The sequence below is a fragment of the Rhea americana genome, unplaced genomic scaffold, assembly GCF_003343005.1.
Source record: "Rhea americana isolate MKP2758 unplaced genomic scaffold, rheAme1 scaffold_190, whole genome shotgun sequence".
In the NCBI taxonomy this organism is placed as follows: Eukaryota; Metazoa; Chordata; class Aves; order Rheiformes; family Rheidae; genus Rhea; species Rhea americana.
Window position 1 is genome coordinate 1147537 of NW_028186039.1, and position 13178 is coordinate 1160714.

At 37.2% G+C, this 13178-nt stretch overlaps 1 protein-coding gene across 10 annotated transcripts in view; it reads right to left on the reverse strand.

The window, feature by feature from the left end:
• The window catches only part of PHF20 (PHD finger protein 20), a 71549-nt gene that overhangs the window by 24742 nt on the left and 33629 nt on the right, over positions 1-13178 (reverse strand). For 6 of the 10 annotated variants that reach the window (XM_085302638.1, XM_085302637.1, XM_085302641.1 and 3 more), the window contains 2 exons: positions 10918-11193; positions 1329-1514 (listed from right to left, as the gene is read on the reverse strand). The exons of 2 other annotated variants lie outside the window; for them this stretch is intronic. In XM_085302638.1, the coding sequence (XP_085158764.1) occupies positions 1329-1514; positions 10918-11193 (462 nt within the window). The remainder of the gene's footprint in view (positions 1-1328; positions 1515-10917; positions 11194-13178) is intronic. 2 more of the 10 variants (XM_085302645.1, XM_085302642.1) reach the window with 2 other exon arrangements.

The following is a 13178-nucleotide window of genomic DNA, read 5'->3' on the forward strand; positions in this document are numbered from 1 at the left end:
AAAAAAAAAAAAGAGTATTACACAAAGCAGATCTTCCAAAAACTCCATACAGCAGCAGCTTTCTGTCCTCAGCTGTTTCTTGTGAACATCCTTAAGCCCAGTGAGTTCTCACCGAAAGGAGAGCAGACAAGGAAGCTGCCTGGTGAGGAGAGCCTCACTGATTCACATGATCAAAGAGAAACTCCCTTACCCAATCCTACAAATGCATCACAATCGTGCCCGCTCACAACTACGCTTTTTAAAAACGATTTTTTGCCAAAATCACGAAAAACCCAAGCCCTCATGTTTTTCTTGAACGGTGCGGAAAGACTAACGAGAATCAGGATGCAGACTCGGTTCCCTATTCCCCCTTAACCCCTTGCCAAAAAGTGGAAGTTTATTCTTATCTCTACGCCCCACTCTCACTGTTTCAGACCAGCAAAAACATACCAATGGATCTCATTCGCATTTGTACCTTCCCACAAAGGAAGGTGGCCAGGGACACCCAAGAAGCGTTGGCTGATTGCTTTGACCGACAGAAYCATTAAGCGACAGATAAGAAAGATGATGTCCTCGAGAGATTCTCTAGAATAGAGATCATCTCTTTAATAACTACAGATTTTTTTTACATTTTCCTCATCATCACGGCTCAAATTCTCACCAGCTATCTGAAGTAAAACAGTAACGTAGGAAGTAGTAATTAAAATCATGTTTATATATATCTGTATGGCAGTTATCCTCCTATATTACATAGTCTCTGTAGTACAGTGTGACCCTGTTTACACTGAAGCACTGATACAGTCATCAGTCAAACTAATTCAAAGATTTCAGTAGCAAGGGATATCAACTACCAGAAAAGTAAAATGCTATTAAAAACATCAGAAGAGGTACAGAATCTAGGGGATAGAAACTAGGCCTTATTTTTTGCTTTCTTAAGTTCRTGTTTCTCAGCAAACTCAGGAGTAGTTAAAACATTTAATGCTGGTAGAACCATGGACAACTGAAGAACTGAGAGAATTAAGACACATGTATCAAGCAAAAGGGCAGAGAAAGATTCTTACCCATTTTATATATTTTAGTACTTTTTACATCTTAAAAATACTATACACTGTAACAGGTAAAATTAACACTGAACCAATTATAGCAAGAAAATTTAAAATTCACTACATTGATTCTTCATTTGAAACAATTGTAAAGAAACAGTGAAAAGCATGCCTTAAAATTTTATATTGTACAGTCATGAAAAATTGAAGTCTCTGAAAGAAGCAGAATGCTTTGTATCAATGCAGATAGGCTCCTTACAATGCTTAAGACTTTCCAAGAGCTCATTGAAAACTAAGAAGGCCTACCATTTTCAACTCTTTCTTTTTCTTGAGGTTTCCGGAGCACCTTCTCTATGTGCTTCTCCTTGGTTTGTTCTCTAACAGAATGTCGATGATTATTTAAYGCATTTACAGAAGGAGTTGAAGTTCTTCTCTTTTCTATTTTTTCATCTCTATATGGGGTACGTCTTAAGGCTATGTGTAGAGGAGCATCTACAAAGAGAATACAGATGAGGTCCAAACTTTAGATACTTTCAAAATGTAAGACTACTTTGCCAGCAGCAGTTCTTGTTGCCTGTATGGAGTGCCTCTGAGGAGATATACTGCTCAATTCAAAATCCCAGCAACTTGACCATGGAAAAGTTTAAGTAATAGCAGATTTGAAGATCATCTAAAACCCTTTTTAAAATAAATAAATAAATACACACAAACAGAGGATATAAACGCATTCCCCAGAAACTTTGTTCCTCCGGACATAATGTAGGTTTCACATAAGAGGAAAAGAGAAACAGTTCAGTTTGGCAGAAACACGTTCAGACTTTCTTATTTTATAAATCAACAGAGCCTAGTTTCTTTTTTCTTAACTAGTGAGCAGAAACCACAGCCTGTTCTCAGAAGTGCGCTTTTAATGAAGCTAATTCAAGTGGCCTACAGCAGCCCTGGACATTTAAGGAAAGACAGGTTTTCAAATGCATACAGATGAAACAACACTTTTTCAACTCAGACTGAGATACAAGAGTTCAGGATTATTAGCTAAATTTTTTTTTTAAATCATGCAATACACAAACCTAGCTTCATCTGAGACACTATTTACCATCTAACTAAAGTTAAGCCAAATAATTATCAACTTCTTAAAATGGTCTTAAAGCAGCTAGCAACTCTTTCCCATATCATTACTCCTGGACAGGGGAAAACACAGCTGAAGGCGACAGAAGCTAAGGCTGCATGATATGTAGGACAGCCAGACTAAATGAGGGAAGAACCTTGCCATTCTGGAATACGGCATCAAGTATCTTGGTTAATCAGACCCAAAAGCCAAGCTGACATCTTCCGATTTTCAGTAAGTTCAGTTGATACTAAAGGCCACTGAAAAGACTTTTCTCCTGTGTGAAGACCTAAGTACTCACAGAATTTTCATTTGGACACCTCTAACTGCAACACCCGGAGCAGCAGCTAAAGACAACTGAAAACAGAAGGAAAGAGTCCTAGACAGCATAGTTCAGGCAAGAAATGGAATCACGTGCTCGGGCCTAACAAAAATTTCAAGCTGAAATTTCAAGGTGTCTCAGTAGTGAACTTTTAGAACCAAGAGAATCTCTCCAGGCAAAAGAAGTTCAAAAATCCAGAAATCTAAAGGCCACCAGATAATTTTCTCCCTAGTTCTCTCCCACTCGAGTTCTACCAGAACCTTGGGAAAAGAAAATGAGCCCTTCATAATGATTTTAGTAACTGACTGGTTGCCCCTAGTCACTTGCCCCAGTGCTTTTCAGTAGCCACAGTAGGAGACAGAATTTTTACCAAAGTCTATTTCCACAGAAATGAGCCTGTCTGATGAAGGTAGTTTTTTTCCAGTCAGGCAACTCATTGCAGCCACACTGTGTCAACATCTCTATTGGTTATCTTTTCCTTTGAATAAATAGAACGTTTTTAGCATCACAGATGTGGCTTCATAGGCTGGTTTTCTTCCCTTAAAGTCTTTAAAACCCAGAAAGCCATTTTATGTACTCTTAGCCATGAGAATTAGTTTGGTGAGCTGGCTGAAAACTGAGCTCTGTTTGAAGACATTCTCTTGAAGTATCCATCACACTAGAAGACCTCTGATCACCTGCAAATAGGTAGAAATATTATCACATGAGAATTCAATCACTTAGGTTACTCCAGTAACCTAGGTTTACGCATTAAGCTATTGCTTTGCAAGAGTTTCTCCAAAAAAAAAGTCAAACATACAACCAATGTCATATCCAGAGACTGGAAACCTAATCTTAATCTGAAGGTTTGACCTGTCAAAGCCTTTCACTGTCTTCCTAAAAGACCTTGTAGGACCTAGCAAAATCCACATGGAAAAACAAAACACGAGCTGAATCCCAGTTTGATTTCTCAATTATTCCTGTATCATGACATGTAGGGAAGCAACTTCTCCGCTGAGCATTAAGTTACACTTCTGTGCAAGTTCCCAGAGGTGGATAAGAATATATTCCGTCTTGTAGGCCCCAATCTGAACTCTGTAATCAGTCCAAATGAAAGGACAACACTTTTTAGCAGCACTGGCTGATGACAATCATCATCTCCTGAAGTAGTTCTCGTAAGTCCACCTCACTGAGGTTTGGAAGCTAACATTTTGAAGACTGAGCCAAAAAAATAGGTGAAAGAATAACTATATTCTGAACTGTAGCAAATTAAGCACGTTGGGAAAGTTCTTTATTTAATTCAAGAGAGCTGAAAGACTTAAATAGCAAGATTTCTCTACTGAGAACATTCAAAACCTGAACATACTCCTTCGTTAGATACCATAAGGCTTTTCCTTTTCAGCAGGACCAGCTCCTGTCCCTGCAGGAAGAMGCAAACAGAGAGTTGTGGGGGTTTGTTTCTTTGTTTTTACAGGGGGAGTCTATTTTTTGAGCTTGTCTCTGGACTTCCAAGATCAGTGTATTGAACAATTATCAGTTCAAACTGAGACAAAACATCTTCCCACGGTACATGAGAAATTGTAAACTAAGATTTAAGAAATACATAACAAGCTTGGGAACACTAATGTCCCATCGAACTTTCTGGAGAAGTAAAAACTTCTGTGGCAGTGAAGAGTGAGAACTCATATGGACTAGTCAAAAAAACTCTCTCAATTATCTACCATTCTGCCTGTTATAACTTCCAAAAACAAGAACTCCTCAGGGAATCTAATAATTACACTAAAAAGAAATCCATACAAATTGAACAACCTTTATTTAGGCCTCCTAACTTTTGCCTCTCCCCAGTTAATGTCATAAACTAATGTTTGATTTAATGAAATTTAATGAAGTCAGAACCCCGTGGCCACCTTGATCGTGCTGATCTGTCACAGAGCACAAGACATCAGGATTTTGCACATATAATCTCTTGATATAACAAAACCATACTTTGCAGCCATTAGGCTTCTTAGCTTTGCAAGATTGAAGTTTAAGGAGTGGGTTTTTTGTTTTTTTTAATCAAAAATATGTTGCATCTTTCACGACACAGATTTTTCAACCACCATTAACATTTTCTTACGGAGTTGAAAGGTACTCTATCATATGCCAGATGTATTTTCTTTGGTAACTGACAAATAATAGTCTTGAAAGATGTTAAGTTTTGAAATATTTTTTGTACCATTGACAGGAAAGTTTAGAGGATCTAAGAGATCACTGAGCACTCAAGTATTTTTCAGGAGTTGAGACTGAATTTAAAAGGAAGATGAGAYTAAAAAACTGGAAAATTATTCATTCTAAACTTTGGAGGAAATGCAAAAAGTTCAAACTTGCTCCCTGTACATCCATACTGTCTCCTCTCAATACAACCCTTTCAAATAATTCTGTGAAGATGACAGGGCTATTTATAAGTTAGACACATGCCACCTCCCAAAAAAGGGAAAACAATGACTTAACAACCAAAACTGATCATCAGTATTTTGGTACATGCCATTTCAACTTGCAAATTCCCCAAACTCAGACTTTCTACATTAGCATTACCTATAGAGGGGGCACACTGCTTTTATCCTTATTCCCTAGGCCAACCTTCRTTCTCTTCTGTTTCCTCTCAAATTACCGAGCTCCCGATTTTGTAGTTTCCAGAAAAGCAGACACAGAGCACACAACATTTGCATGGATGACAGTCTGAACTTTCAGCACTGCTGTGACTAACTTCTCTTGCAATTACTTCTCTAAGCAAGCATTCTACCGAGACTTCCAGCCTGTACCGGAAGTCTGTGCTGAAGAGCAAAAAAAACTAGCCTCAAAGACTCCTACTAGGAGCTTCAGCAACTACACAACTTTTCCTAAAGCCTGCCTATGTATCCCATGAAGACACTTGCAGCTGTTTAACTGAGATATTCCTGAGACAGGACAAAATCTGGTTACCAAATCTATCTCAGTCAAAATCAAGATAGATATTAGTACCTTTTAATCTCCCAATGTGAACTGATCTTAAGAATCATACAAGTCTCCTCAAAAAGAAAGCAAAWTTCCTCCCGACACCCAGGGCACAGAAAAGTCTCACTGTATTTAAATCAATGATGTTAGGATGAAACAGCTGATTAATTTCTGGCTCAGATGAAGCTAAATATCATGAATAGGAACGTGACACATGATCAAAATAAATAAATAAAAGCTTGCCTAAGTAAAATGTGGTAAGACAACTCAACTGTTGCACCTTTGCAACAAAGGTTGTCTTCACAGAAAGACTGAGAAGACAACAGTGGAGACACTTGTGTCTCCTGGACACAGAAGAACTATGAGAACGCTCCTTCCCATGTGGAAGCAAGATCCTTACCAGAAGATAATTCTGGCTCAACTCCAGAAAATAAGTCTTTGTCCTGGACATCTCAACTGACAATCCAAGCATCAGAAGCCTCACTCTATACTCTGTCGTAAACAGCACATTTGACCAGATGGTGGTGTGAAATGCTCTCTACTGATAATATCCTGAGGCAGAGAAGAACAAACTTGTTCCTTAACTGCTCATAGCCACCTTCTATACATTGTGAGGTCTGATTTTCCAAAGCTCARGAAAGCGTCCTCTGCCATATGAAGAGCCATTCCAGAAGCAGCGATAATACTGTAGTAATCCTGACTTACAGCTACTGAACTTGACACCGTCCTCCTCCACAACCAAAACACAGCATCTTGAGATAAGGCACAAATATGACTGGCAAGCTCTGCAGAACATTGACACTGAGGACATTAATGCTGATCTTCACCTATTCAGAAAGTAGAATCTCTGTGTCTGTAGGTCAACTATGCACATTCTCCCTCTTAGCAAAGAGGCAKCTATCAGTCTCCTCGTTTACATATATTCCTGCTACTATATTATATTATATCACTATACTATATTATAGCACTTCAGCTATAATATGCCATATTAATGCTGAGTAGACAGTTTTCTAATGACTACAAAAATTCACATATAAAAATTTATATCTGACAGAAGACATGTTTCTTCTTTAAGTACCTTTTGTGATCTCCTCAGAAGCAGGGRACAGAATTTCTACAGTCTCTAAACTACATATCCCAGAGGTACTGTTTTTCTTCCTTGCAGCATGGAGAAGGACAGACCTAAAGCAGGTAGTATCTTGCCAGTCTGAGGCTGCCATTATATACTCGCATGCCAAAACCAGTCCAATGCTGCAAGCCATTTTTGAATTCTCAAAATCAGTTCTAACTTTAATTAGAGCAAGACTCCTCAGAAGAACTGAGCTATGTCCGAGAGCGCAAATATATCAATTGATGAAGTACCTGCCATTACAACAGTTACCTGAAGGCCAGTAGCAACTCTGTCAGCGTTACTGAATGGTTATTAACACAAGGTACATCAACTACCTTAGCAAACGTTTTGATGGGATTTCTGCACACTCCCCTACTTGTCACTGTCCACATTTGATCAGATTATGATTTTCTGAGGAATCTTCAGCATCTATAAAGTATGAGGCCTCAACAAGGTTTGAGGTAAGCTGCATCATCTGTTCAAACACTGAAGTCAGCCACAAGGTCTTTGACTTTCAAATTTTAGAAAAGTGGTTCAACCCACACTTATCATGGCCAGATGCAGAGGACATGAACTAAATTTTGTTGAACCTCCAAATGAAAAGATTTTACTAAATTGAGGAAGTGAAAACCACCAATTCCAATAACGCAAACTCAAGAAAGAGTCATACTTTAGATGTTCACCGAGTTATGAGAAGTAGCTAGAGAGAATAAAACAAAGAAGCTTTACAGCTATTCCATGCTTCATGCCCTTGGAAARGTCTAACTCAAGACCACAACAAGCATTACTATTAAAAACATTCCTAGGCAGGCACTTCACATACAATAGGATGGACCGATATATCTAAAGAAAAGTCATCTTTACAGAAAATTATTTACAGTAAGTGTTTGTAGGGCAGTCAGGGCAAGGGAAAACATACTTAAACTAAGTGATTATGCAGACAAAACAAGGGCCACAGAAAGAAAAAACCTGTTTTATTGTTAGCATATTAATGCAAACTGTGGGAATACTCCTTTCTTTCACTGCAACACCAAGTTAACTTTGCTAAAAATTTTAACGGGTAGCTTAATCACACTTAATTTTCAGGTGATCAATTTGAGATACCATCTTAATATGAATTGTCGAAAACCTGAAAAACTCCTTGCTGTAAGACGCACTTGAAAAGCCATCTGCAGCTTATCTTCAAAAAAATTGTTTTAAGCTCATGGATCCACATCTATACAGATTATGATTCTCCTCTTAAACAGAGAGGGTGCAGATGGCCCTATAATGCACTTGTGGTGGTGCAAAGCAACCTAAGAGTTAAGAGTAGAAGTGCCTGCATCTTCTGCTTCCCAAGAGGACAAAAAATCAATTCCCTTATTCTTTACAGAACACAGGTCTGTTAGGAAAGGCCAAAAAGCAGCAATCTTCATGGAGATTAGTACTGCCAAACTGGGTATGGGAGAAAAGACAATAAAAGTGCTGTTTCATCATAATGGTATTCTGCTTAAAGTATTCCTCCACAAATTAGGGAAAGAAGGTACTGCCTACTGGGTAGATGCAGGCATTTAAGTCTGCAGCACTCTGTTCAGACAAGTAAGGGATCTCTAAACTACAAACTAAGCGATGGTAATTCCTTTCCCCTCTCTTCATTAAAAAAAATAATAATAATAAAATAAAAAAATAAAATTTAGGAAGATGCAAGTCAAATTTATCATTGCTAAAGATAGAGACTGCCTTGGAAACAGAAGAGAGACAGGGCAAATTGGTTCCAAACGAACCCTGGTAGCTCAAAGTGTTGAGGGCAATAGTAAGTGGTAAAATTTATAACTGTTCATATATTGCATCTTCAGAGTCTCCACTCTAGGACAGGATAACTATATCTCAATTTCTGTTCCTTCTTGCCTGTCATAACACAGTCAATGAAGACCACTTACAATTACCTTCTCTCCAATCTCTTAGAACTTTAATTTCAAATAGTTAAAAAAAAAAGTTCAAATTTTCAGTGCTGCATAATTTCCTACAACTTTAGGAAAACCAAGTGTTTGCATATTAGGTCTGGTCAATAGTGCCCTTTTCGCACTTTTTTTTTTTTTTTTTAATGTAGAAGAAGCAGTAGAGTTCTAAAACTCCAAAACAAACTTGTGAGATAGAGACTTAAGCCAGAGTATCTCCAAGTTTTTTTTTTTTTTTTTGGGGGGGGGGGAGGAAGACTCATTTCTACTCTCTTGTCATTTGGAAATTTCTGCTAACTTTTCTTAAGCACTGAAATGTACCTTGTAGCAAAATATTTTAATAGACATCTGCATAAAAACACATAATGCTTTTAATATGTACAAGTTGAACAGGACTATTTTTTGTCCGAATCACAAAAACATTGCAAATATAAAAAGTAAACCCAACATGTACCATACTTTATTATGTATTTGAAAGCCTGTACTCTTACTAAGCAGTATACCCTGAAATATCTTTTTAAAAAGCTAACACAAAAATGCCCAGTAAGCATGGACAGAAATAGCTCTTAACATCAAAGATGTATGATTAACAGTGATTTACAATGACATCACTTTTCCTCATCACAGAAAACCTTACACTAGCTCCACAACAGCAGGCTTTGACAACGAAGGCAACCTGCAAACCTTACGGTCCACCTTCCCCCCTCAATTCACTGTTTGATGGCTTTCAGTACAACCAAGGGCCTGTTTGCAGGGGTACGCAACAACGTACAGCACTGAAACAGTCCAAGTTAAAAGTAACCATTCACAAACTGGGGAAGAAAGGCAGTGGGAGGAAAGCATACAAGGAAATGCAATTACAACTCAACACCATAAACAGTTACCTGCCAATGCAGTCAAGGTGATGACGTCAAATCAGTAGTGTGCACTTGGGGAAAAGGGTAGATGAAAGGGTCAAGATCTTGAATCACTAGTCAGTTCATACAAGACTGAATCACAGGAAAATAAATTCTCAAACTGAAATAATTAAGCAGTGTCACAAAAAGCAGATTAGAAATCTGTTAAGGAAAAGTATATAACAGGCAAGAAGCCTATTTTGATCGCTGCACAGCATTAACAGCCATTCTTCGTAAACCTGCCGGGCTCAGGTGAGTTCCCCTGTGCAGTACTCAAATTTCATTTAAGCTGCATGCAAAGTATACTGCACACAGGTTGGCACATCCTGACACATTTAAAGAAAATATGCCTCTGCTTAACCAAATTTTAGGCATTTGCACTACTTAAAGTTATAGAGGTGTCTGGTATATAGAAGTTTACATGCAGTAGTAGGATACTAAGTTATTCTATCCTGTTAGAAACAGGCAGGAGCATCTCAAACGAAAAGAAGTATTTGTTGGACAGGTTAGGAAGAGATCAGACATGAAGCAAAGTAAGGTTAGATATATTTTACTATACTGACCTACAGTGCAGTGAATGACTTACAAGATTTTGAAGTTCCTAAGTAATTACATAGAATATTAATGAAAGATCAAACGCAAACACATTAAGAAAAAAAAAGAAGGGGGAGGAATTCAGCAAAGAAGCAGTTAGATTTTGTAAAATGGGCTCAGTTAGAAGAGAAAAGAGGTGTGACAACTCACATGGAGCTCCAGTACAAAACAAACAAACAAAAAACAAAAACTAGTCCACAGAACCAAAGTATGGATATGAGTTACCAGCAACGATGCTTAGTTCACAAGTAAATCCACATTGTCACCCGGATATTATTAAGACACCGAGAAAGAATGCACTTCAGAGAATAAAACTGAGAAGCTAATCAACATGATTTTGAAGGTTGCAAAGCAGATAAACTTAAGAATTCTTTTTTTTTTTTTTTTAAATAAACCATTGAGATTTTTTCCTCTACCCTTTAGTTGCATGAGGTTCTTTCAACAAATTGATACTGCTGTACTTGATAATACTAGGGTTTTTTTTTGTTTTCCTCTCCGAACAGAGGTTCGGCAACAAGAACTGTTGGTACTAGATTTCTAACTGAGTATCACTGAAGTCAAACCATGAAATATGAAGACCAAGTAAGAAATAAGACAGAAATGGAGTTACCCAGATAGATTATTTAAATGACTTCCTCTGTCCTTTTTCTATACTAACTGTACTATTTAGGTTTAATACTGAAGTTGTTAAAAGGGTGTAAGAGAAGCTGCATAGTCAGTCCAATACAGAACACGATTTGTATTTCTAGACAATGGAATCTCTCAAATTTTACCTTTTCTAAAACAATGTTTAAACATATCATTATGTTTTTCCTTCTCTGTGAAGAAGTATGGAAGATACATGGAAGAAATATGGAAGATGGAGCCCTAGAGAGACTCCTTTTGCCTAACATGCATCAGAAGAGAATTGATCGCTGCTCTTTCTGTTGCTCCTACCTACTGATGTTTAAAAAATGAACAGATCAGCAACATACTTACACATTGAACCAGTCGCAGTCCGTCCTCTTTTTGATCTTTCTTGATTAGCTCTTTCAGAAGCCAAAGAACCTCTGGTTTGAATATTTCTTTTTACTGGGTTCTGCTGTGATTCTGTAGCCTTCTCCACTCCATGAAAATATTTCATGTGATAATGCAATAACTTGGCTTTGCGGAAGGATTTTGAACAGTCCAAGAACTTGCATCTAAACTTGTGATCTTGATCAACAGTTGCAGCTTTTGATGCAAGAAAATCTGCTCTCCTAAAAGGTTTTGTTACTGTAAGAACAAAACAGATAAATTCCCCCATGCATTTGCTATATTTATCAAAAGGTTACCTAAACTTAAAAAAAATAAATAAAATAAAGAAACAGACAGGCAGTAAAACATAAGTTAGCTACGAAATTCTAAAAATAAAATTCTAATGCTATATCTACCTTTAAGGTAAATAGCTCAGGTACAGGAAAACCCTGTCCTAGTATACTACTGCAAAATTTTTGCTGAGATGTCAGTGTTTCTTGATGTGTTTCGTATGAATGAGTTACTATCAAAAGACAACATTTTGCTTTGTCAAGCTTTCTGACCAACATCCAACATGACCAGCTATAGTGCTACCCCATAGTACTGACACTGTGAATTACATAAAGATTTGTACTTCAGTCTATACATTGACTGAAGATTATATTCTATTAAGTATTTTTAACTATTTACATCTTTGATGAGAACATTTTTCAAGAAAACCAGCTTTGCTCCTTTGCTTGTAACTATTTTATTATCTGCTTTCTGGATGCCTTGTCCCATTATTAAAGGCTGATTACTTCAAGAATAATGGACTATTAGACAAGTATGTCAGAACGACCTTTTCCAAATAAAATTAAAATCAATTGCAATTTTCAAGTAGCAATAAAAGAGGAAAATTAAGCAAAAGGAAAATTGCTTGCAACTGTTAAACCTCATAGGAGAGATTTTGTAATTAGGTAGTTTCTGAACAGAAGTGGCAAAAACATCTTCAGACTCAAATGGAACAAAGTTAAAGCATTTATTTTAGAGTATTGCAGTGCAAGCCAGCACAATACCTAAACTTGATCTGGTAAGATCCCATTCCCTCTTCCAGCATTTCCACAACTTTTATTTGTGTTTTTGCTAAGAAATACACAAAAGAAACATTTTGACCTAGGAGTAAATCAGATAATATTGTCACCAGTATCTATAGCTGATGCAACTGGGGAGAGGCGTAAGTTTGAAAACACAGATATATCCCAATTATAAGAGAGATCTAGACAATTATCCATCACTAATACACACTCAGCTTACCCTACGTTCCTCCAAAATAAATAAATCACCAGAGAAAAACGGAGTCATATGAAAGGTTCCAGGTATTATCTTTTTATTTGCTCTGCCAGAACTAAAATGTTATCTTCAGTTTTATGAGCATTATCAAAATTGGAGGATTAAAAAAGAGAAAGCATTTAATGGAAAGACCCAGACTTAGCAACATCGATGCAAAACTGAAAGTATGTGGCACATTAATGAAAAGTAGATATTAAATTAGGAGTAGCTGTAAACAAAGAACAGAAAAGGACCCAGAAACATTACAAACAATTGCAGCAGAGATTTTCTGCAAGTTTATATATGTAGGAATAGAATAAATGTGAGAGTTAAAGACAGTGTCAAGACAATTTCGGTTTAAGATCACGGGACAGCTTGTTCAGAAATTTTTAGCACATAGCAACAAAATTGGTAAATTCTACTGAGATGCATATTCAAAGGTAGTGTCATAGAGAAGTAAAGCATTCTAACCAACTGTACCCAAAGTAGTTTCTTTAACTACTATGTTAAAGAAACAAAACTAAGTCATTCAAAGAGCGAAAAACTAACCCTCCCTCCCCCCCCAAAAAAAGTAATGTTACTACAGAAGCTGATATACACCGAAGGATGCAGAGGCCGTACTTATGCACACCAGGCTGGTTAAAAGACTATCTGCAGTTACGTTTGAGAAAAAATTCTAAAAATGAAGACATTGCTTTGGGTGGCTCACAGGTATAACGACAGGGAGAAAAGGGAGGAGGTTTTGGTACCACTGTATTAAGAGCATACTAACAGGGAACCTGCTTCAAGCAATTTTGGTAATAAGATTGCAACAACCCTAGAGGACTGAATCATGCTAGCAAAATGACAATCCACTAATACCAAATCTAAGTATATGTACATCATCGAAAATTGAGGTCATAAAGAAAGAAATATTTCAGAAATGGTCAATGAAG